The sequence below is a fragment of the Trichosurus vulpecula genome, chromosome 7 (genome assembly GCF_011100635.1).
Source record: "Trichosurus vulpecula isolate mTriVul1 chromosome 7, mTriVul1.pri, whole genome shotgun sequence".
Lineage (NCBI taxonomy): Eukaryota > Metazoa > Chordata > Mammalia > Diprotodontia > Phalangeridae > Trichosurus > Trichosurus vulpecula.
The window spans coordinates 254,871,011-254,894,892 of NC_050579.1; the positions used below are offsets into that span (position 1 = coordinate 254,871,011).

At 35.6% G+C, this 23,882-nt stretch overlaps 1 protein-coding gene across 1 annotated transcript in view; it reads left to right on the forward strand.

Annotated features, from left to right (window-relative positions):
- Window positions 1-23,882, forward strand: part of FOXK2 (forkhead box K2) — a 122,598-nt gene that overhangs the window by 93,349 nt on the left and 5,367 nt on the right. The window contains exons 3-8 of the mRNA XM_036767956.1: window positions 10,673-10,820; window positions 11,575-11,721; window positions 18,166-18,359; window positions 19,240-19,415; window positions 21,014-21,310; window positions 21,545-21,754. Coding sequence (XP_036623851.1) covers window positions 10,673-10,820; window positions 11,575-11,721; window positions 18,166-18,359; window positions 19,240-19,415; window positions 21,014-21,310; window positions 21,545-21,754 — 1,172 coding nt within the window. The remainder of the gene's footprint in view (window positions 1-10,672; window positions 10,821-11,574; window positions 11,722-18,165; window positions 18,360-19,239; window positions 19,416-21,013; window positions 21,311-21,544; window positions 21,755-23,882) is intronic.

Here is a 23,882-nt window from a genome sequence, read left to right on the forward strand (position 1 = left end):
GAAGGTTTGGGTTTTTTCCCACATACTGAGTTGAGTGGAATGTCCAATCTGAAATGTCTAATAAGTGAAATGGCACTGAAGCTCAGGGCAGAGATAAAGTCTGGATAGATAGATCTCTGAGTCACTTACATAAAAATGATAACTGAACTCATGGGGGCAGATGAGGGTATCAACAGAGAAGGTATAAAGAGAAATGAGAGGGCCTGTGACAGAATATTGGAGAATACTTAATGGTTAGGGAGATGGAGAAGGAACAGTGAGACAGATAAGAAGGGAACCAAGAGAATGTAATGTCATGAAAACCCAGAGAGGAGAGGATATCCAGGGGGAGGGGAGAGTGGTCAGCAATGTCAGATGCTAGGTTGAGATGAATGAAGACTAAGAAAAGATCATCAGCTATAATGGCTTTCCAGAGAATAACTTCATTTGAGTGATAGACAGAAGCCAGATCGTAAAGGGTTGAGAAACAAATGAGAGAAGTGGAGACTGCAAGTATAGATAGCTTTTCTAAGGAGTTTAAGAAAGGGAAATATACATGGCAGTAGTTTGAAATGATAAGACATTCAGGGTTTTTAAAGGATGGGAGATTTAGGCATATGTGAAGGCAGTAGAGGTGAAGTTAAAGATCTGAGAGAGAAAAGGAATGACTGGAAAAGACCAGGGGATATGGGATTATTTGTACACGCAGAGGGGTTGGCTTTGACAAGAAGGGCTACCATATTGTCACAGTCTGGGGAAAAAGAGGTGAGAATTTGGGATGATGTTAACAGGTTTTGAGGTAAAGAAAAAGGGAGAACAGGGAGCTCACATTAAATGGCCTTAATTTTCTCAGTAAGTTAAGGGGCAAGGTCCTCAGCTGATAGAGAGGGGGAAGAGGGAAGGTGGGAGACCTGGAGAGGAAAGGAAAGGTTTAGAATATCTTCTGTGGGCAGTGAGCTAGGGAATCCGTTATGGAGGAAAAGAACTATTTTGCTTCAGTGAGGACCCAGTTGAAGTTAAATAACATGAATTTATAATGCTTCTTATTAGACTTTAGATCTAAGGTGTAAAACAGCCTGTCAGACCAGATTAAAATATAATTCAGAATCATTAATAAAATTTAAAAAACTAGAGAGGTTATGTTAATTTTTGGTTTTCTAAGTCATGATGCTTCCCACAGGGATCCACTTATACTTGAGTTTGACAGCATTGCTTTAGGTCATTTGTTTTACTCTGTAATACTGCAGGTGAAGAGTTTCAACTCTGCCTTTTTCTCCTTTGCTTGTGCTTGCACCATTAGTATTATTTTCAACTAGTCAATTACTCTAAATGTCTTTTTAAAAGCCAGAAGTCTCTTGAAAAAATCAAATACCATGGAGTTGAAAGGTGGTTTTTTGTTGTTTGCTTGTTTTTTAGTAGTTGACCTCAAGAGCATAAGTATATTTTTCTTTTTTTCTTTTACTTTTTTTTTTGAGAGGGGAAGGCAGGGCAGTTGGGGTTAAGTGACTTACCCAAGGTCACACAGCTAGTAAGTGTGTCAAGTATCTAAGGGTCACATTTGAATTCAGGGCCGGTGCTCTACTCACTGTGCCACCTAGCTGCCCCATAAGTATATTTTTCAAGACCTCATTTTGGTAATAACTGATTCTGAGGTATGGAAGAGAAAGCAGTGGCTCTGGAATCAGAGGACCTGGATTCAGATCCCACTTCTGACACATGCCCCTGTGTGACTTTGGCCAAGCTATTTAACCTCCCTGTGCCTTAGTTTCCTGATCCTAAAAATGAGGATGTTGAACCAGATGATAAGGTCCAGCTCTTAAATCTTTGAGCTAATGAGTGACTAAATAAATAAAGCATTTATTAAATGTTTACCATGTGCAAAACACTATGCTAATTCTAGGGATACAAATAGAAAAGTAAGAGTCCCTCTTTATGGATCTATAAATTTCCCTACTATATTTTTAATAGTAGTTTAGGTTTCCCTTGCTATTACAAGTATTTTCCTAATCTGTTGCTCTCACTACCACAATAGTAGATATTCAAAGATTATCTCCTAATCTTATTAATAGTTTAAAAGTATAAAAAAATCTGCTCCAGAAAAGAAATGATATATCTACAATGAATTATGAAAAATAGAAATGAATTTTTATATTCATGTTATTGTTTCCTCATTATTAGTGCAGGGTAGTTGAGGGATATAGGCTTTTGAGTGATAGTCAAGGGGAGAAATGTTTTGTTTAATTTGGAGCTTATTAATTTTTTATGCCTTTAATGCATTTCTCATATATCCTATAAAATTAAGAAATTTATGTCATGAAGACCAGCTCAAAGCTCAGCATCACCTGCAGGGAAGGATAATTATGAGCCTTGTATTAAGCAGAGTTCTATTTTTACTTATCTGATATATTTTTTAATATAATGCTTTTTTCCTGAAGAAAGTACTAGTTTTTGAGAATAAAAATCACTATTTGGAATTTTAAATAGCATTCAGTAAAGGGAATAAAGAAGAGCAGTGGTGTATTCTCCTATAATTAAAGTAAAAAAAATGTTTTCTCTATTTATTCTTAGAGCATTGTGTTTGCTTGGGTTCTGTATGCATTTTGAGAGAGAGAGAGAGAGAGAGAGAGAGAGAGAGAGAGAGAGAGAGAGAGGAGAAGGAACTGGAAGTGGAAAGAGACCTAACTGAATTGGCATCTGTAATCATTTATTTGTTTTGATTTACATTTTCATTCTATTTCTAGTAAGTCTTGTTGGCTTGTTAATAAATGATGATTCACTTAGATTTGCACAGTTATGTTTGTTTTATAGTTCTGCATTTCCCAGAAACCACTCCACTCACTTCACTCTGTATTTTCATTTTGTAGTTTTAATCAAGGCCTAGAATTTTCTTTAAATGAATGTACGATTATCTTGCACGGTAGAATTACAAAGCAAGACTTTTAACAAATGTATTCACCAATTATCATTGTGACTCACATATGTTAATAGAAATGTATTGAATTCTTTTAATGTATAAATAAGTTTCCAAGGATTTTGCTATGAGTATTCTCTCACATAAAACAGAAACCAGCCTGTCCTGTCCAACTCTGTATCTATTTAATATCACCTAAATTGAAAGGTAAATGAATTGTGATGTCTAACCAAAGCAAAAACAATTTCAGTTCTAATTTTATTATATTACTTTCATAATGTTTTACTGTAAAATCACCTAGTTTGTTGGTTTTATTTAGCATAGTCATTTCAGATCAACAAATTTTTATTAATTTCAATTTAAATGTGTAACTAGTACCAATACTCCACAAATTCTCTTAAAAATTGAGAAAGTACCCTACCAGAAACATTATATGAGACAAATATATTCTTAATACCTAAACCAACATAAGATAAAACACAAAAGGAAAACCATAGGCTAATATTGTTAATGGATGTTGACTCAAAAATTTTAAACAAAATCCTGTCAAACAGGCTACAGGTATTTATCCAAGAAGTCATTCATTATGACTAAATAGGATTTTTACCAGGGATGCAAGAATGTTTTAATGTTAGGGGGGAAAGTCAACATAATTAATAACATTATAAACCAAAACATCTAAAATCACCTCAATAAATATGGAAAAGGCCTTTAACAACGTACAACATTCTTTTATCCTAAAAACCCTACAAAGCATAGGCATAGAATTTATGTGTAAGGCACTACGCTGTATACTAAGTAGGAATTTAAATATATACATATGTATGTGTATATGTACATATACACATGCCTATGTATGTGTATATATATGTATGTATGTATGTGTGTGTGTGTGTGTATATATATATATACACACACCTATATGTGTATATACACACATTATACATGTAGGCCCTACTTATGTAGCGATAGAGGTGGTGAGAAAGGAGCAAAGGGACAAGCATATGAATAGCTGTGATACAAAGAGTAGAAAAGTAAGTAAAGAGGTCTAGACCAAGGTTTGTGAGAAGCTGGGGGGAAGGGAAGGTTTACTTGTACTTGGGGTGTGGAAGTATCAATTAAAACCTCATAGAATGAATGACATTTTAAATTGAGCCTTGAAGGAAGAAGAAGGATATTAATAGATGGGGTTTGGCAAGTATCCTCCAAGCATAGGGAATACCATGAGTAAAGAGAGAGAAGACGACAAGATTGAGGGCATACATTGACCTGATTTTCCCAAAAAAATAGGAAGAGAATAGAATATGTAGATTATATATAGTTCAGTGAGTTTGACTTCTGTTTCTGACAAAATCCTTGAGCATATTATTAAAGGGATGGCCAATGGACATCTAGAAAAAGAAAGCAGTGTTTTTGGTCTCATCATGGACAGGTCATGCCAGACTAGCTTCAATTTTGTTGTTTCTTTCTTTTTTTTGTTTTTGCTGGGGCTGCTAGACTTAGAATCTTATAAATATTACCTAAGTTTCGGGAAAGCATTTGACCAAATCGTAGCAATTTCTTGACAAAAAGATATAAAGATGTATAGTTTTGAGGATTCGGTATTGTTTGAATGATCACATTTCAAGTATAGTCATTCACTTCACTTTAGCGAAAAGGTGGTCTGTAGTGGAATGCCCCAGTAATCTGTGCTTGTCCTTCTGCTATTTATCATTTTCATCAGTGTCTTAAATAGCATAGATGGCATGCTCATCAGATTTACAGCTAATACTAAATGGGATAGCCAGCACATTGGATGAAAAAAATCCTGACAAGCTAGAGCATTAGGTCTTATCTAACAAGATGGAACTTAATAAAAATGAATGAAAAGTCATATTTTGGTTTAAAAAAATCATCTTTACAAGTACAAGATTGGGGAGTCATGACTAGATAACAGTTTGTCTAAAAAAAATACCTAGGGTTTTTAGTGAAGAGCAAGCCCAATGTGACATAGCAGCCAAAAAAGGTAATTCAGTCTCTTTTTTTTTTAGTATTTTATTTTTCCCCAGTTACATGCAAAAAAACTTTTAATATTCATTTTTAAAACTTTGAGTATCAAATTCTCTCCCTTCTTCTCTCATAACCCCCTACCCCTACCCCCAATGAGAAGGCAAGCAGTTCGATATCGGTTTATATATGTGTCATCATGCAAAACACTTCCATAATAGTCATGTTGTGAAAAAATATATAGACCAAAAAAAAAAAAACCTCAAGAAAAATAAAGTTTAAAAAAGTGTGCTTCAGTTTGCATTCAGACACCATCAGTTCTTTGTCTCGGGATGGATAGCATTTTTCATCATAAGTCCTTCAGAGTTATCTTGGATTGTTGTAATGCTGAGAATAGTGAAATCATTCACAGCTAATCATCCTACAATATTGCTGTTACTTTGTACACAGTACATTTCACTTTGCATCAGCTCATACAAGTCTTTCCAGGTTTCTCTGAGAACATCCTAGTCATCATTTCCTAGTCATCATTTCCTATAGTGCAATAGTATTCCATCATAATCACATCCACAGTTTGTTCAACCATTCCCCAGTTGATGGGTGTCCCCTCAATTTCTAATTCTTTGGTCCTAGAAAAGAGCTGCTATAAATATTTTTTGTACATATAGGTCCTTTTCCTTTTTTTTTTTTTTTATCTCTTTTGGGATATAGAACTAGTGTTGCTAGCTCAAAGGGTATGCATGATTTTATAGACCTTTGGGCATAGTTCCACATTGTCCTACAAAATGGTTGAATCAGTTCACAACTCCCCCAACAGTGCATTAATTTCTCACTTTTCCTACATCCCCTCCAACATTTATCATTTACCTTTGCTGTCCTATTATCTAATCTAATAGGTGTGTAGTAGTTCCTCAGAATTGTTTTATTCTTCATTTCTCTAATCAATAGTGATATGGAATATTTTTTTCATATGGGTATAAATAGCTTTGATTATTCCACCTGAAATTTGATCATATCTTTTGATCATTTATCAGTTGGGGAGTGGCTCTCATTTTTATAAATTTGACTCGGTTCTCTGTGTTTGAGAAATGAGGCCTTTATCAGAGAAACTTGCTTCAAAATTCTTTTCATAGTTACCGTAGCTAACTATAATCCTCTATCCTATTCCCCCTCCATATTATTTTATTCTATTCTCTCTCTCCTTTGACCCTGTCCCTCCTCAAAAGTGTTTTTGCTTCTGACCACCCCCTCCCCCAATCTGTCCGTCCTTCTATAACTCCCCCACACACACACGCACACTTTTTCTTATCCTCTGCCACACACACACTTTCCTGTAGGGTAAGACAGATTTCTATACCCAATTGAGTATGTATGTTATTCCCTCTTTGAGCCAATTCTGATGAGAGTAAGGTTCACTCACCCCCTCTTGCCTCCTCCCTCTTCTCCACAGTAAAAGCTTTATCGTACCTCTTTTATGTGAGATAATTTGCCCCATTGTACCCCTTTCTCTTTCTCCCAGTACATTCCTCCTTCACCCTTTTATTTTATTTTTTAGCTATCATGCCCTCAGTCTATATATACTCCTACTATATATTAAATATACTTCTATGTACTCTAATAATAATAAAGTTCTTTTGAGTTACAAATATCATCATCCCATATAGGATTGTAAACAGTATAACTTTAATAAGCCCCTTGTGATTTCTCTTTCCTGTTTACCTTTTTATGCTCCTCTTGAGTCTTATGTTTGAAAGTCAGATTTTCTATTCAGCTCTGCATCTTTTCATCTCAACGAATGTCAGTTTTTTTCCCCTGAAGGATTATACTCAGTTTTGCTGATTCTTGGTTGTAATCCCAGCTCCTGTGCCCTCTAGAATATCATATTCCAAGCATCCAGTGCTTTAATGTAGAAGCTGCCAAATCTTGTGTTATCTTGATTGTAGCTCCACCATACTTGAGTTGTTTCTTTCCAGCTGCTTGCAATACCTCCTCCTTGACCTGGGAACTCTGGAATTTAACTATAGTATTCCTGGGAGTTTTCATTTGGGGATCTCTTTCAGGAGGTTGACAATCTCAGTTTAATTAAACATATGTGTGTATGTGTATATATATATATATGTCATTAATATAGTTCAGGGGGAAAAGACCAGCCACCTGAACTTCAGGGCAAATACAAACAGAAATTACAGGAATACATTATAAGCAGAGCAAATAACACAAACCAATTTATCCATAGCAATACATAGTGACCAGAGAAGCATCAACATCTGGGTTTCAAAGCCAGGGGGCCTTTTTCAATGGCTTGCCCAGAGTCTTGTCACCCTTTCAATGCGTATACCCCCAAAAGTGAAACACTAACCTTCCCAATACATATATTCTGCTCAGGGCCCTGGGGGCTCGAGGCTTACCGTTCAAGGTGTGGGAAAGCTCTCAAATTACCAGTACCACATCATATACATTGTTTCTAATCAATGGCTCCCGATTGCCTTAGTGCTGAGTCTTAGTTCTAACTGCGCTTGACAGCAAAAAATCCTGCCCTGATTACCATTACATTGTGGCATTCAAGTAGTCCAATAATTTCATAATTATTTCTCTTGGATTTATTTTCCAGGTCAGTTGTTTTTCCAGTGAGATATTTCACATGATCTTCTATTTTTTTCATTCTTTTGGTTTTGTTTTATTGTTTCTTGATTTCCCATAGAGTCATTAGCTTCTGTTTGCTCCATTCTAGTTTTTAAGGAATCATTTTCTTCGGTGAGGTTTTGGACCTCCTTTTCCGTTTGGCCAGTTCTCCTTTTAAAGGCATTCTTTTCCTCATTGCCTTTTTGGACCTCTTTTACCATTTGGTCTAGTCTATTTTTTAAGGTGTTATTTTCCTCACTATTTTTTTGTGTCTCTTTTAGCAAGTGTTGATTCATTTTTCATGATTTTGTTGCATCACTCTCATTTCTCTTCCCACTTCTTCCTCTACTTCTCTTACTTGATTTTTGAAATCTTTTTGAGCTCTTCCATGGCTGAGACCAATTCATACTTTTCTTGGAGGCTTTGACTTTGTTGTCTTCTTCTGAGTGTGTGTTTTGATCTTCCTTGTCACCATAGTAACTTTCTGTAGTCAGTTTTTTCCTTTTGTTTGCTCATTTTCCCAGCCTGTTACTTGACTTTTTAACTTTTTGTTAAAGTAGGGCTGTGCTTCCAGGGTGGAGGGCAACAGGGGTTTTGTGCAACTATCTGCAGAGATACTTCCAAAAGTGTATAAATTTTCAGTTCTTCCTAGGTAGTTTGCTCTAAGGAGAAGTGTGTACTCCTCTCCTGACCTGTGTTCTATTCTGTGACTGCAAGCCCTCTTTTCTGTCCTGGAACTGTGAGGAGAGTTCCCCCTCCATTGTGGCCACAAACTCTGCTGTGCCTAGTGCTCCTTATCACCCTGGGACTGCCACCCAGGACTGTGATCCAGATCCGAGTATGGGCAAAGCAACAGAGTCCTGCCCCAGTGCTACCAAAAAGACCTCTGAAATCTCCTCCTGACCAGTTGTTTGACCCCCTTACTGTCTCCATGCTGGGAGCTCTGGAAATAGCTGCTGCCGCTGCTGCTACCACTGCCAATTTAGTGGCCCCCAAGGCCTGCTTTTGGTTTGCTGGGGCCAGGACTGCGCTGGCACAGGCTGTGCTGGACTACTCTCCATTCTCACCCAGGTGCAACAGACCTTCCCTGCTGAGCTTCTGAGTTGTCTTTGATTTCTGTGGGCTGAGAAGTCTGGAAACTGCCACTGCTGCCAGTGATTCAATCACCCCAAAGCCTGCTTAGGGTTTTCTGGGTCCCAGTCTGTGCTGGCTCAGCCTGCACTGGACTGCTGTACTCTCACTTTGGTGAGACCTTTCCTGCCAACCTTCCAAGTTGTTTTGGGCTGCAAATTTGTTTCATTCTGTCTTTTTGTGGGTTCTGCTTTAGAGTAATTTTTTAAAGGCATTTGGAGGGGTTTAGGGGAGAGTCTCAGGGAGTCTCAGGAGAGACTCCCCCATCTTGGCCCTGCCCCAAAAAGTCGTAATGAAGTTTTAGTCTGTATTATATGTTACATTCATTAGAATACAAGCTCCTTGAGGGCAGGGCCTCTCTTTCTGCTTGTATTTGTATTCCCAGCCTTTACCACATTTCCTGGCATGTGATAATCACGTAATAAATGTCTTTTGACTTAACTTAGTAACCACTTGATTTTAGAACCAATTCTCACTTTATTTTAAATACATATATTTCTAATGATGATAAAAAAATCTATTTACCATAGAAAAATTGGTATTACTCTATCTGAACAAGAATGTTTTTAGTAGATTTGGTTTGATATGTTGAAATAATCATTTGAACCAGAAAATCTAACTGTGGACTGTGGGCAAATAAAGAATTCTCCCAGTTTATCAAAGTGGTAGAAATTGTACTGCTGTTCAAACATCTTAATTGTGCAAACCTGGGTTTTCTGCTGTAACTTATAAAGAGAAAGTATTGTTTTTATCAAAGAGAAAATATTAATACTGTACACTGCATTTTTAGGCACAAGTCTGCCAGAAACAATTTTATTTTATTTACCCTTAATCTAACATCCAAGCATTTCTAGCTTGGAGAGATGTCCAAATTGGCATAGTACCTGGTGCCCTCCAACATGACTCTTCCCTAAGATGATTTCAGGTAACATTTATAGGAATTTTGAGTAAGGAAAAGATCACAATATGTAAAATACAGTTTTGTGTTAATATTCCAGAATAGTCAGTAACCATCCTATTCTCTCCTGGACCACTTCCCTGGAGTCCTGGAGTCAACAAAGGGACCTCTTCTCTGTGATAGTTATCAAAATCCTCGATAGATATTAATATCAACATGAAGAAGGGTGCAGTCACTTCAGGTGGGTGAGGAGGCATTGAAAAGAGTAATTTTTTTTGTTAAAAAGGAGGATACCATCCTTAATCACTTTCCCTAGCAAAAGGCTTTTTGCTTTTGACTTATCAGCTTTCCAAGGGGCTTGCTTTTCCAAGGATTTTGGAAGGGTCTTTTTAGAGCAGAGAAACTAAAAAGGTGGTTTTTAATACACTGCCACACTTTAAAAGCAATTATCACAAACATATTACATTTTGAGAAAAAATTTTCTCAAAGTAAAAAAGTAAGTAAAATGGTAAAAACTGTTATTATTTTACAAATTGGATTTTCAGTGTGACAGTTATAGAAGATATTACCAGTAGATTTAAGATGTGTTTGGGTCACAAAATTAAATGAATTCTTAAATTTATTCTAATTAAATTCAAATTAATAAAGTTATTTATGTAGATTGTTTAATAAAAAGTACAAATGAAATATGATGTTTTTTCCATTAATAAATAAAACCAGGGCTCCACTGCAGTTTCCTTAGGGGTAGGAGTGAAAAAATGTTTACTTTAAAATGGTCAGAATAATTTCTTTTTTAGTTTGGGTCATTTGCAAATTATATAAATTTTTGTGTTATTGCCTACAATTAAGTAGACTTGGAGTTGTGGAAAAATTCGATGAGACACCATTGTTGGATTATTCTGGTGAAATACTTTATGAGACTTTTTTTCAGCGGGAGAGTAAGTGGAAAATGGAAATTTCAATGTAATTCTTGTAACCTTACATTTCATAGAATATTGGTAAAAATTACATTTTCCAAAGGAAATACTGGCACACCCTTAGTTTTGGTGTTAAAAATTGTGTATTCTCCCAACATAGACAACTGCTTAAACAAAATGACTGTATTATGTAAAAAAATAACAGGAATCTATTTTTCTCATCTGTAGTGCTGCAAACTCCTGCCCATCTAGTCCCCGGGGGGCAGGCTCTTCAGGGTACAAAATGGGTCGTGTACTACCCACTGACCTACATTTAATGGCTGATAATTCACAGTCAGAAAATGACAAGGAAGCTTCAGGTGGAGATAGCCCAAAGGTAAGTGTTTAGTATCAGAACCAGAGGTAGTTATAAAAGATAACTTTTCTTCACATATTATATTAGGTGACTAGGTGGTACAGTCGATAGAATGCCAGACTCATAATCAAGAAGACCTAAATTCAAATATGGCCTCAGACACTCTTTAGCTGTTTGGGCAAGTTTGCCTAGCCTTTCTCAGCCTCAATGTCCTATTCTGTAAAATAGTGATAATAGTAACATCTACTGCATAGAGTTTTTATGAATATCAAATGAGATAGCATGTAAACTGCTTTGCAGATTTGAAAGTCTTATATAAAAGCTAGCTATTATTATGGCTATTTTTAACTAATTTTTTAGTTATAAGTGGTCTTTTAGAACTGGATAGTATTTTCTTTTTTGTTTCATATATTCTTCTTTGTGTACGTGCATGTTATTCATATGCACAAGCACATAGCTTTCTCAGTTGATCGAGCAATTTAGGTTGATGTTATTATTGAGCATATCCTATCTTACTCATTTTTTTCCTTAAATGTAAATTGAAAATTTCTCCATTTGGTTTTTAAGACTGTGACACACACACACACATTCTCTCTCTCTCTCTCTCTCTCTCTCTCTCTCTCTCTCTCACACACACACACACACACCCACACACACCACTTTGAGAGTCATTCATTGTTGGGAATGCTATGTTGTTGAACAGTAAAAAACATATATATTACTATTCTGTGTTCAGTCTTTAAAGTTAGTTGTTGTTGTCGTTTTTAAATACCAGGATGATTCGAAGCCTCCTTATTCCTATGCACAATTAATAGTACAAGCAATTACAATGGCTCCTGATAAGCAGCTTACACTAAATGGAATTTATACTCACATAACTAAAAACTATCCATACTACAGGACAGCAGATAAAGGCTGGCAGGTAAATTTGACTTTGTTTCCTTCCTTTGTTAATGTTACCTTGTTAATAGAACAAAAAGTTAGTGTGTTGTAAATAATGTAAAAATTAGGCTGCCTTTGTCTAGAATTCATAAACAGCATTTTGTTGTTGTTTTCGAAACTGGATTAGATGAGATATAATTCTTTGGGTACTAATAGTAATTGATAGTAATACTAGAGACAACATTCTGTCTTAGCTCCAATTTTATCTCTGCAGGAAAATGTGAAGCTTGAACATCGCCACCACTTCGGTGGTCCTTCTATCATCTTATGTAATAAACTCATCTTTTACTGTATGTTTCTAAGATTGTCTTAATGTCTGTATGCTAAGAATAGATTTCATTGTTATTATTAAGCCATTGCTTTGTATAGGTTTAGTTGTCATTGTTTTCGTTTTTATTCCTTGACATTTGTCAGAATGTAACTTATTTCTCTGTGTCTATGACATTTGTAAAAACAGATTTGATATACATTGAAAATCTCACTAATTCAGATTAATGGGGATGGACAAGTCTAAAATAAAGAATATTTTCAAACAAATGCAGATCTATTATTAAATGCTTTATGAAATGCCTTAGGAACCATGATTCAATGAATCAGGAAGTAAAGATATGTACTGAGTTATTTGGTAACACCTCATTTAATTCAGAAAATAGATGTTCTGACTAACTGAATTTCACTGTTAAATAAGGGTTATAATTGTACAAATGAAGGATGATAAACTCTCTTTTCCCCTAAAGCCCCACAAGATGGGAATGGTACCTTTGGAAAATTATCTTTTCACTTCTCATTTTGCCACCGCTCGTTATGGGCATACAGGTACACTTTTGCAGTATAGGAACCTAGCTTTTTTCTGATGAAAATAAACATCATTGTCATAAATCTCCTATGGTAGGATTTTTAACATTTTCTGTAAGAGATTTAGGTAGTGCCCATTCTTTTTTAATCATGATTTTTGAGGGTTTTTGTGGAGATCAATATATCTGTGCTTTAGAAAGTTCTGACAAACTATAAAATTTCAAGCTTTATGGCTCTTGATGGTTGTCTTTCAAAGTAACTTCTCAAGCTTTGTTATATTAATGTTACAGACAAGTTTTTAAATATATAAAATTGCAAGTCTTTGGGGGGAAATGGTGACTATTTGAATGTCAATTTGAGACTTTATGTAAAAATAGGTCCATATGAAGTGGTTGAAACACTTAACTAGGTTAAGGGGGGGAAGGCTGGCCCTATGGAGATGTCATTAATTTGCCTGTACTTTAGGTAGTTGTCACTAGGATTTGCTTAGCGCAGTGAGTATGGGAAGGATTTTTTCAGGTGTAAATGTAAGCAATAGCAATCTTATAGAGTCCCATCAATTTGTGGAGTGAATATTCTATAGATTAACTTCCATGTTCATTTGTTTTATTTTGCTTTCTTTTTGTTTGTTTTTATTTGGTTTTTTTTTTTCGCTTCAGAGTTGTGCTTTAATTCATGTAGAGAACTCCCAGTGTAGAAATGTTTCCATTGATGCTGATCAGCGACTCTTAGTTTATAATTATCTAAAGTTTCCTGAGGCACTGACCGGTTAAATACCTTGTCTGTGGTTACATTTCTAACATGTATCAGAATCAGGACTTGAACCCAGTTCTTCCTGACTCAAGCCAGCTTTCTCTTCTATGCTACATTGCCTCTCTCTTATAAGCAGTGTAATACCCCAGCTAAAAGAGAGGTTAAAAGAATTAAAAACATCTAAGTACAAAATAAGCAAAATTGCCATTGATGTATGTTTTAAAGTTTGCAAAGTATTTTACATATTTTATATTGTTTGACCCTCAAAACGACCCTGTGAGGTAGGTCTTGTTGTTTTTAACTATGTTATTATACCCATTTTATAGGCAAGGAAACTGAGACTCGCGGTTTCCATGGGTTACATACCTAGCAAATATCAACAGTAGAATTTTAACAGCCTTCTCCTGACTCCACCACACTAGTCTCCCTCCCTAAAATAAGTACTCTAATGGATAGGGATAGGTACTAGACTTGTAACTTCTCTGGTACAGGGAACTCGTAGATGAGGAAATTTTCTCTGCTGATGCAGATCAGAAACTTGTCTGCAATTTACAGTCTTAGAGAATTACCTAGAGTACTGAGGGATTAAGTGAACTCACTCATAGACGTATAATCAGAATGTATCCGCAACTTAAATCTCCATCTTCCTGACGCTAGTGCTCTATGCCATGTTGCCTCTACATCTGTTTTCACATGCCTAGATATTTTTCTCATATTTATGGGGCTATCTTCAGAATTTTTTCATACTACATGATTCTCTTTGTTTTATGTTAAAGTCACTTTAATATTCAAAAGAACATCATACTGAACATAACCTTTTGGGGGGACTCTGTTATTATAAACAACAGTTTTTAGGGGCTTTGGGGGAGGTTTTCTTTCTTGCTGTTTGCTTCCACTCCCATAGCTCTATCTCTTCAGATACACTGTTTACAACCAAGCTTGTTGAACTTTTTTTTCATAAAATATGATAGAGTAGGTGAGCCTTAGGATAAAGTAGTTGAGCCTTCTTTGGAGTAAGGTGGACTTTAAAGCTTCACTTTCTACCCTAATCCTAAATGCCTCCAGCTTTGATAATTTCACAGAGGATTTTTTTTACTTCTGGGTTTATAATGTCTACAGAAAGTTTGAGTTGACTTGGACTTTGACCTATTGAAAAATAAATGGCCATTACTGTATAGGCAGTCCAGGATTTAAGATTTAAGATTAAACATTTTTCCATACATAAATGTTTGCCCCATACCTGAGGACTCATTTCTCTGAGATGATTAAGGAGTTAATTTTTATCAAATTTGGCACAGCACAAAAGCTTGAGGTCTCCCATGCTTAAAATATTTGCCCAATTCCCCTCTATATCATTTAGCTTAGCTTTCTTCAAAGCACAGTTGAGGGACCTTTTCTTAACTTTCTGATTGTCTCCACCCCATCTCTCCTAGCCTAAAATTACATTATATTATGCTACATATGTTTTGTATGTAATTGTCTGTTTACATGATATGTCCTTCAGTACAATGTAAACTCCTTGAAGTCAGAGATGGTTGGGTTTTTGTCTTCATATCCCCAGTAACTGAGAGGCAGCTGACCTAGCAGCCTCTACACATACTGTGTGACCCTGTGCAAGTCATTTATCCTTTCAAGTGCTCTACATCAGAGGTGTCAGACTTGTAGCTGGCAAAACTTTGAGTGCAGGTGAACCAGATTAAAATGTAATTGGGAAATGTTAAACAAAATAAATAAAAATACAATAAAACATAGATAATGTTAATTTGTGGTTTCCTAAGTCATTATGCAGTTGGCAGGGATTTCTTTCAATTTGAGTGACACCACACCGTTCAATGTAACTTTCTGAAATTATGTTATAAAGAAGATACCAGCCTGCACTGATAGAGGGATTTTCCTCTCCTAGGAATTCCTTATATTAATGAAATCACAGGTCCAGGTACTCTCCTATACACCATGCTTAGCACAGTTATTTAACACAGTACGTAGTAAGTGCTCAATAAATGCTTGTTGAAGAAGTCAATACTTTATTTTTTTATAAGCACAAACTATTCTTAATTTGCTTTTGCTAAGACCATCTGAGATCTACTGGCCAGATTTCCAGAATTTTTGTTTGGGTTTTTGTTTTGTTTTGTTTTTGAGGCAATTGGGCTTAAGTGACTTGCCCAGCGTCATACCGCAAGCATCTGCGGTGGGATGTGAACAAGTGATGAAATCCAAATTTATTTCACCTCCTCACGAGGACAGCACATAGCACATATTTGTAGCTTTTTCCTAACTAATTCAGAATACTTTTTTGATTCTTAATCTTTTATGAGGACCAAAGTTATAAAGGTTATTCAGATGTTTTCATCATTTTTTCTATCATGCTAGGTTTATCATACTGTGCTAGGTTTTATGTGGGATACAAAGAAGGATAATTACTCTTAAGGAGCTTATTTCCTGTTTGGACTTACACACTTGAAAAATAGAATCATAACACTAACACAGCACACACCTTCTCCAAATATAAAATGAGGGGGATGGACTAGGTAACTTCTTTGGTCCTTTTCTGTTCTATATCTGTAATTTGTAAAATAATTGAAAAATGAGTATTCTGGATAAGTATCACGAATTAGGAAAAGATTAGGTCTGGAGAGAAAAAGACAGGAAAAAATTGTGGTCTGGAAAGGTCCAAGAAGACCTCTTGCAGAAAGTGAGGCTTGAGTTGGACCTTCAAAGATAAGTAATATAAGAGATATAGAAATGGTTTTAATGGGAACATATTAATTTGCTTAGTGTAATAAATCACTTCTTCATAGGTAGTTTAAAGATTACTTTTATTCAATGCAGTTTTGTTGTCCAGAAGTAATAGGAAAATATTAATCTTGAGTGTGACTGAATTCCAAGGCCATTTCATAACTTAGAAGATATAATCATTCTCACTCTGTTGTCTTCATAGTTGTCATTTGTGTTGCTTTTTTCTTAATCTCATAGGCTGAAATATATTTTTGTAACAATTTGGCCTTATTTTGCCTGGGACATGTAGGTAACTAGAATTTGAGGTAAAAAAGGAAATTACACCCCGGAGTAAAAATGCAAATTTAGTTGCATGATTTTCAAAACAGAAAACAGCGTCTACCCTGGTTTCAAGAACTAGTTTCACTTCTTCCTGTAAATGATGTGAATAATGATGAAAGTATAACTGACATTTAAAGCTTAACTATAGTGAATAATATTTTATGCCTGCTTCTAGATTTCAGTTGTGATAAATTTTCTTTTATCCTTCTAACAATATTTAGGTTGTTTTACTTCAAATTAATTGTTGCAATGTGTACCGTAGTTATATAGTTATCAATATATCTGTGCTTTGCCTACTACCATTTTGCAATGTGGCCTAGTATTCTGAATATAGAGCAAGAACTCCTGAGTCTGTGCTCTAAACACTGACATGAGGTAAACTGTTTTTAAAATAGAGCTAAAAATAAGACAACCAGGGAAAGTGGTTAGATTAAGTAGTTCACAATTATGTGCTGAATATTATCAGGTTTTGCCTCTTTTGTCTTCTAAATCTATTGATTCTACTTTCTCTTCCAAGATCTTGGAGACTTTAATAACAGTTGATATAAGTTTATCTTCCATTGCAGTCTTTGACATGGAAAACAAAGCAGGGTTTATTAAAAGTACTGTGATAATATATGATAACCAAATATGTTACAACATACGGCCTACTTATTTAGATTAATCTTTGGTGTGTCAAAATTTTAACTTCTGAGCCTCCTGTAACAGTCTACAATTTAGGCTTCAAGGAATTATGTGGTCAAGGGATTATTAAATAAATTCATAATGTCACAAATGAGTCTGTGATTCAGGAAATATTCCCAAAATATAATTAGGAAATTTGAGAAAGGGCTTTGGAGAGTTGTAGGAATTTTCTTAATAGTTATTAATTACTTTGGCAGAACTTAGACTTACTTCTTAAATTTGAGTATTGGCTTAAATTCATGATATCTACTCTAGTTTGGCCTAATTGTCAAATATATAACAGCCCACTTTGGGTAGATTTCAGATAAATTCCCTGAAGCATTCAGAAACATTCCATGTTTCAGTGGGAAGTGCTATATCTTGCTTATATCACTGTAAGTAAACATTCCATTAACTGCTGACTTAGGACTGGTGTACTAGAGCAAAGAATGGATTAGGTTAGTTAGGAATCAGGAGATAATGGTGCGTAATCTATCTCATGGGCTTGTTGTGAGGATCAAATAAAATAACATGGAAAAAGGGCTTTGAAATGCATGATTAATGATCGTGGTGGAACTTACTTAATTCTTCCTTGCCAAAATTTTTGTACAGAGTTAATTTTATTTCTATTGCCCAAGCCACCTAAAACTTGGAAAAGTTGTTTGTTTTTTTTTAAATTGACTTACATCAGCTTTGTTTGTCTCCAATCAGGGAAAGGTTAATGTAAAGTCACCAAACATAATCTAATACATGAACGCTACCAAATCACAGTCCTGTTTTCCATCTTAAGTGGAAAAATAAATGGAAAGCTCTCCATTTGGAAATTGTATAAATGTATCCATGTTTTGTACACAGACTTCTGCTGTCATTCCCCCATTTTATTCTCTATACTATTTTCTTTCCTCCTTTAAGCCTTTTGTCGTGGCCACTATGTTCCTGGCTCAAGGGAGTTAAACTATTGTTCACCTAGTGAAGCAGCCGAGCAATAGAAACTACTTCAGGACTCTTCCAAAGCTGTTTCCAAAGCTCTTTCTTCCCTGATATCCACAGGAACTAGAGACTTAGCCTCTGCATTTCCAGGCACTACTACTAGGCCACATTTTAACTTCTTAGTAAAGAAATATATGAATTCTACGTATTTTTTTATGTTCCATAGAATTCAATTCGCCACAATCTCTCTCTGAATCGTTATTTCATCAAAGTACCACGTTCCCAGGAAGAACCAGGCAAAGGCTCATTCTGGAGGATAGATCCTGCCTCTGAAAGCAAATTAATAGAGCAGGCTTTTAGGAAAAGAAGGCCTAGGGGAGTACCTTGCTTTAGAACCCCTCTGGGACCGCTCTCTTCTAGGTAAGGACAAAAAGATGAACAAAAAGACCTCACTTAATTGTTAGTAATTACCTTCAATGTAATTAAATTTCCTTTTGGAAATAAAGGAAACATCAAATGCATTTATGACAATGTTGGGAAGGGGACACAAAAAGAAAATGGGAAAAAATATTAGATGGGTATGATGTCTCTAGTGGCCCAAAGCATGATCAGTCTTTATCTTAAGTTTTAGTTTCAATTAAAGTTACAAATAATGATTAGCCCACTTCATGGAATTTGTTTTTCATTTCATATTGTTAGTGTTTATTAGTAAGCTATAAATTTCAGCCACAGAAGCAATTAAAATTATTAGGCTACAAAAGCATCTTTTAAGCTAATCCTCAAACTCTCTATACATGGTTAATTCATAGTTTTATTTTGACTGTTTTAATTAATTGAATGTATACATTTTTTACTTAATTTTTACATGCTTTGTTTTTTAAAATGGAAGGAAATGACCAGTATTTAAATTTTAGGGCCCCTCTGTACTACTACTGGCCACCTATTGCCTTACTATATTAGTTAGAGCTGCTCATAATGATTCTTTCTTTTTAGAGCAAGCAGCTAATACTGTTCCTTGGACCACTTGGCCTGCACTGAGTATGGAGGAGAAATGCCACCCAGCATCAAAATGGTCTCTTTTGTAGACTTTATCCAGTCTCCTTCTGGAGTTAACAAAGGTTCCATAGAAAATAAGAATTACTAGAATGTTTTAGTCGGTTGACAGAGGACAAATGATGCCCCCTTCTGCAAAGTACACATATTGCAAGTTAAAAGACAAGGCAGCTTTTGAGTGCTTTAAGTTACTTTAAGTTACTAGATGCTTCTTTCTTTTATTCTTTTTCTTTTTTTCACAATACAGAAGTGCTCCAGCTTCTCCTAATCATTCTGGAGTGTTGTCTGCTCACTCCAGTGGAGTACAAACCCCTGAGAGCTTGTCAAGGGAAGGTTCTCCAGTCCCTATGGATCCTGAGCCTAGTGCTATACAACCTAAACTAGCAGTAATACAGGAAGCTCGGTTTGCTCAGAGTGCACCAGGTGAGAAATATGAGAGAAATGTATCAAGTATTATTGGAGGAATACTTGGAAGATCATGTTCAGATGACATATTTTATGGATGTCATCAAACAAAGAATAAATTTAAAGCCATAAAATCACAGCAAGAAGTAAAGTTGTGTTAACCTTCGTAAACCTAATTCTTGATGATTAATACCAAGATATGATTTCCTAGGCCCTTTTAATAATCAGTGCTGTAAGTATGATAGCCATGTTTCTCAATCCGTGTTTGTTTAGGGGTTATGAATGGATAATAATATTTGTCTTTTTCCTGCTCTGACGCCTCACAATTATCCAATCAGGTAGTGGCAAAAACATTTTTACAAGGAATATCAAAAATCTCTCATAACTTGGGAGAAACGAAGCATTTCAAAAGTACTAAACTCTTCTAAACCACAGGCTCACATATGGTTCTCTAAAGTCCCAAAAAGTATCCAAGCTATGTCAAAGGTCTTGGAAATCAATAGTGTTGTTGATAACTATGAAGAAGGATTATCTTTTGGAGGAAGGTATTGTTGAGCATGAAAGTGCCAAAAGGTTAGAAAATCTGTGGCTAATTATATATCTGAATTACCAGCTTTTATTTATTCAACCTCATTTTCTTCATAGAATTCTAAATTAGTTTCCTGTTAGAGTTCAAAACATGCATTTTTGAGAAATCAATATTTCTTATTTTTAGTTTACAACACTCACTTCCACAAGTTTTTGAGCTCCAAATTTTCTCCCCCTTCCCTCTCCTCCCCACTAAGATGGCATGTAATCCAATATAGGTTCTATATATACGTTAATCCAATGGCATGTAATCCAATATAGGTTCTACATATACATTAAACTTATTTACACAATAATCAAGTTGTAAAGAATTATAACCAATGGAATGAATCATGAGAAAGAAGAAACAAAACCAAAAAAGAAGGGGGAAAAAAAGCACAGCTCGGATGCCAAGAAATCAATATTTCTAATTAAGTTGGTCTATTAAAATTAAATATTGTAATACTGATACTGATTTATAATTCTTTTTTTTTAGTGTTATGTCACAACTGTTAAAATTGGCATTTAACCAGGAGAGTTTCTACCTCCCTCTTTTAGTGGTTTGAATCAGTGTGCTGTTTTTTGTGTTATTAGTAAAAATTAAAAGAGACAGAATTGGCACAGACTCTACAACCATGTTGCTACATTTCCCTATTAATTCTGTTTTGCTTGTAGTTGCAAGAGATTATTCACCTGAATTGAGTGTGACTCTCAATTCTGTCCTGAATTTGCAGGTATCTAATCTATTATTCACTTTCCATTTATCATGGAAAAAGAAAAGTAGGAGTATAGATGCTGTGAAGACTGAGATGCAGATGGAGATGGAGAACAAACTCAGTATTTTAGTACTATAGAAATTAAATTTTTCCGTCACTTGTGGTAGACTTGTTATAGCTAATAACTGTAACTGTTGCAAATTAATAGGAATCAAGGTGCTACTTTTTTAAATTAAAAATTATTTGTTTTAAAGCATATATTTTAGATGAGGAGAAACACGCTTAATAAAAATGGAATTGTAAATATTTGATTAATGTATTTGATTTTAACAGGTTCACCTTTGTCTAGCCAGCCAGTTTTAATTACTGTACAACGGCAGCTACCACAAACTATTAAACCAGTCACCTACACTGTTGCAACACCTGTGACCACCTCAACATCCCAGCAACCTGTGGTACAGACAGTTCATGTTGTTCATCAGATACCAGCTGTATCAGTCACAAATGTGACTGGATTAGCTCCATCAAACACTTATACTGTAGCTGGACAAGCAGTGGTCACACAAACTGCGGTGGTTACCCAATCCAAGATAGAACCTCAAGAAAATGGAGACCACAGAGAAGTAAAAGGTGAGTAATCAAAAAAGAAAAAGAAGTGAGTAATCAAAGAAGAAAAGGCTTTAGAAAGCTTTTCAAGTTTGGGGGAATGAAAGTAATGGGGAGTTTTGCTAAAACGAGACATGTTATAACTTTCTCTTAAATATAACCTAGTTTTAAAGTAATTCTTTATCACCTAATGCATGTGCTTACTTGAAAGTTGTGATTTTTTTGAGCTTTCACTTAATGCTGATTATTTTCTTTCAGTTAAAGTAGAACCTGTTCCTGCTATTAGCCACACCACGATAGGAGCTGCTAGTCGGATCATTCAAACATCGCAGACCACCCCCTTACAGACAGTTACCATAGTGCAACAGGCACCTCTAGGTCATCACCAGCTACCAATAAAAACTGTAACACAAAATGGGACACATGTAGTACCAGTCACCACTGCAATCCAGGGACAGGTCAGCACTGGTAAGAAATCACCAAGAAATGTTTAATTCAGCTGTAAATACAGGGGCAGGGGGGAGGGTAGATAACATAGAAGGACAAAAGTTTTGAGGAAAATTGCTTCCTAGAAATTGTGAATTATGGGTCTCAATTCTTGTACTTAAATTGTTCTTCTAAGAAAATATTCACATTTTTCATACCATGGAAGGTAAGATCGTTGTGATTTGGCCTTACTGTGGTTTTGTTTCTTATGGAATTATATCATATGAGAAGTTCTAACACTTTGGGATGACCAAAAATATATATCCATTTTTGTAAACATGGGTGTGTTCCAGGACCAAACCATAGTTTTCAAGACAAGATATAATTTCTGAAGCGTCTCTATACTTTCCCATCCTGATATGGTTTGATCTATGAAGCAGTATTAATGGCAGGAGTATTGAACAGACACTGTAATTTACCCAAAATATGACTGTATTTGTCTTATGTGAAGTATTTCCTACAAGGATTATCCTACAATATTACAGATGATCTAGATGTGAAATTTTCTGCAAAATATATTGTTTGCAGAGTAAATAAATAAGTTTATTTTGTATCATTTCTGTGTACATAACACTCTTTGGCTTTAAGAGGGGATGGGGCGAAAAAGGGAACATAAGCTTATCAGAATATAAAACTGAACATGAAACTATGAACATAAACATGAATCTTATAGTTTGACATAATGAACATACTGGTTATCCAGTACTTGGTCAGCCTTCTTGACCTGCTCTATACCACCTTAGTAACCAGCCTTTTAACTACTGTGTACTGGAATAACTTCTCTTGATTCTTTGGCCTAATTGAGCCGATTTGGGCCTACTTCTTGATCCCCAGCCAGCCCTCTTTACCTGAATCATTCCCTGCAAAGCAACACTGATAGACTATGAAAAATGTACTGGCCAACAACCACCTAATGGGTTATTTTAAAATCCCACTGTGGTAGTAGCTGCTAGGGAAATAACATTTAATAACCGAAGCACAAACTTACCCAAGAAGGATTAGCAAGGTGATAGATCACAATGATACAGAGGTGGAGAGAAGAGAAACTAAAAGCAGAAGCATCAAGCCAGAACAGTAAGAGAATTAAAGCCCTGCTGCACGTACTTGCTCCTCAGCAACAGCTTCTTCTTGAGTATCTGACCACCATTCATTCGTCCAACAAATAGAGGTGCTGTTAATTGTATCCCCTCCCCAGGGCCAAAAAAGGGCGCTAACTCAATTCTCCCTTCCCATAAATACTTTTTCATGTAGTCTTGCCATAAAGGATCATAGATTTGGAGCAAACTCATCTAGTCCCCTCATTTTACAGATGAGGAAACTAAGGCCCAGAGAGGTTAGGTGACTTGCCCAAGGTCACATAGGTAGTAAGTCACAGGCAGGAGCCACAGTTCTTTCCTCTTGATTAATTCTGTGAAAAATCGCAGACTTAACTACAGTCCATTTTCTTTTAATAAGAACTAGGTAGGGTGAAAAGTAACCAGAATATATGAATACTATTGCTGTTTTTTTGAGAGCAGGGCTCCAGACTTATAATTTCATTGGTATAGAGAATTCTTGTTGAGGAAACTCCCTCTCCAAATGCAGATGGGAAACTGAACTTCAATTTAAGAGTCCTAGAGAGTTTCCTTGGGCACTGAAAGTTTAAATGACTTGCCCAGGGCCATAGGTTGCCAGCATATGCCAGAAAGAAGACTTGAACTCAGGTCTTTTAGACTCTTCTAGGCTGGCTCTTTTTCCAGTATGCTTTGCTGCCACCTTGTAAATGCCTCCTACATTAAAAATGATACTATTCATGACATTAATAAACTGTATTATGTGAATATCAATAACATATATTTTGTTATAACCATTTCATTTGTCTTTTTGTCCAGATATATTTTATCAGAGTAGGGAACTCATTATATAAGAAAAATACTCTGCCTAATTAGCAATTTCTCTGCAAATTTTCTTCTTAGCTGCCTAGAAAGATTAAATGACTTACCAAGGATTGCACAGCCAGTACAAGTCAGAGGCAGGATTTAAATTATCCAATTTTACCAAATGCCAAGGCCACCACTCTGTCCACTATATTATCCTATTCCCTACATTAAAGTGTCTTTGCATTAACAAC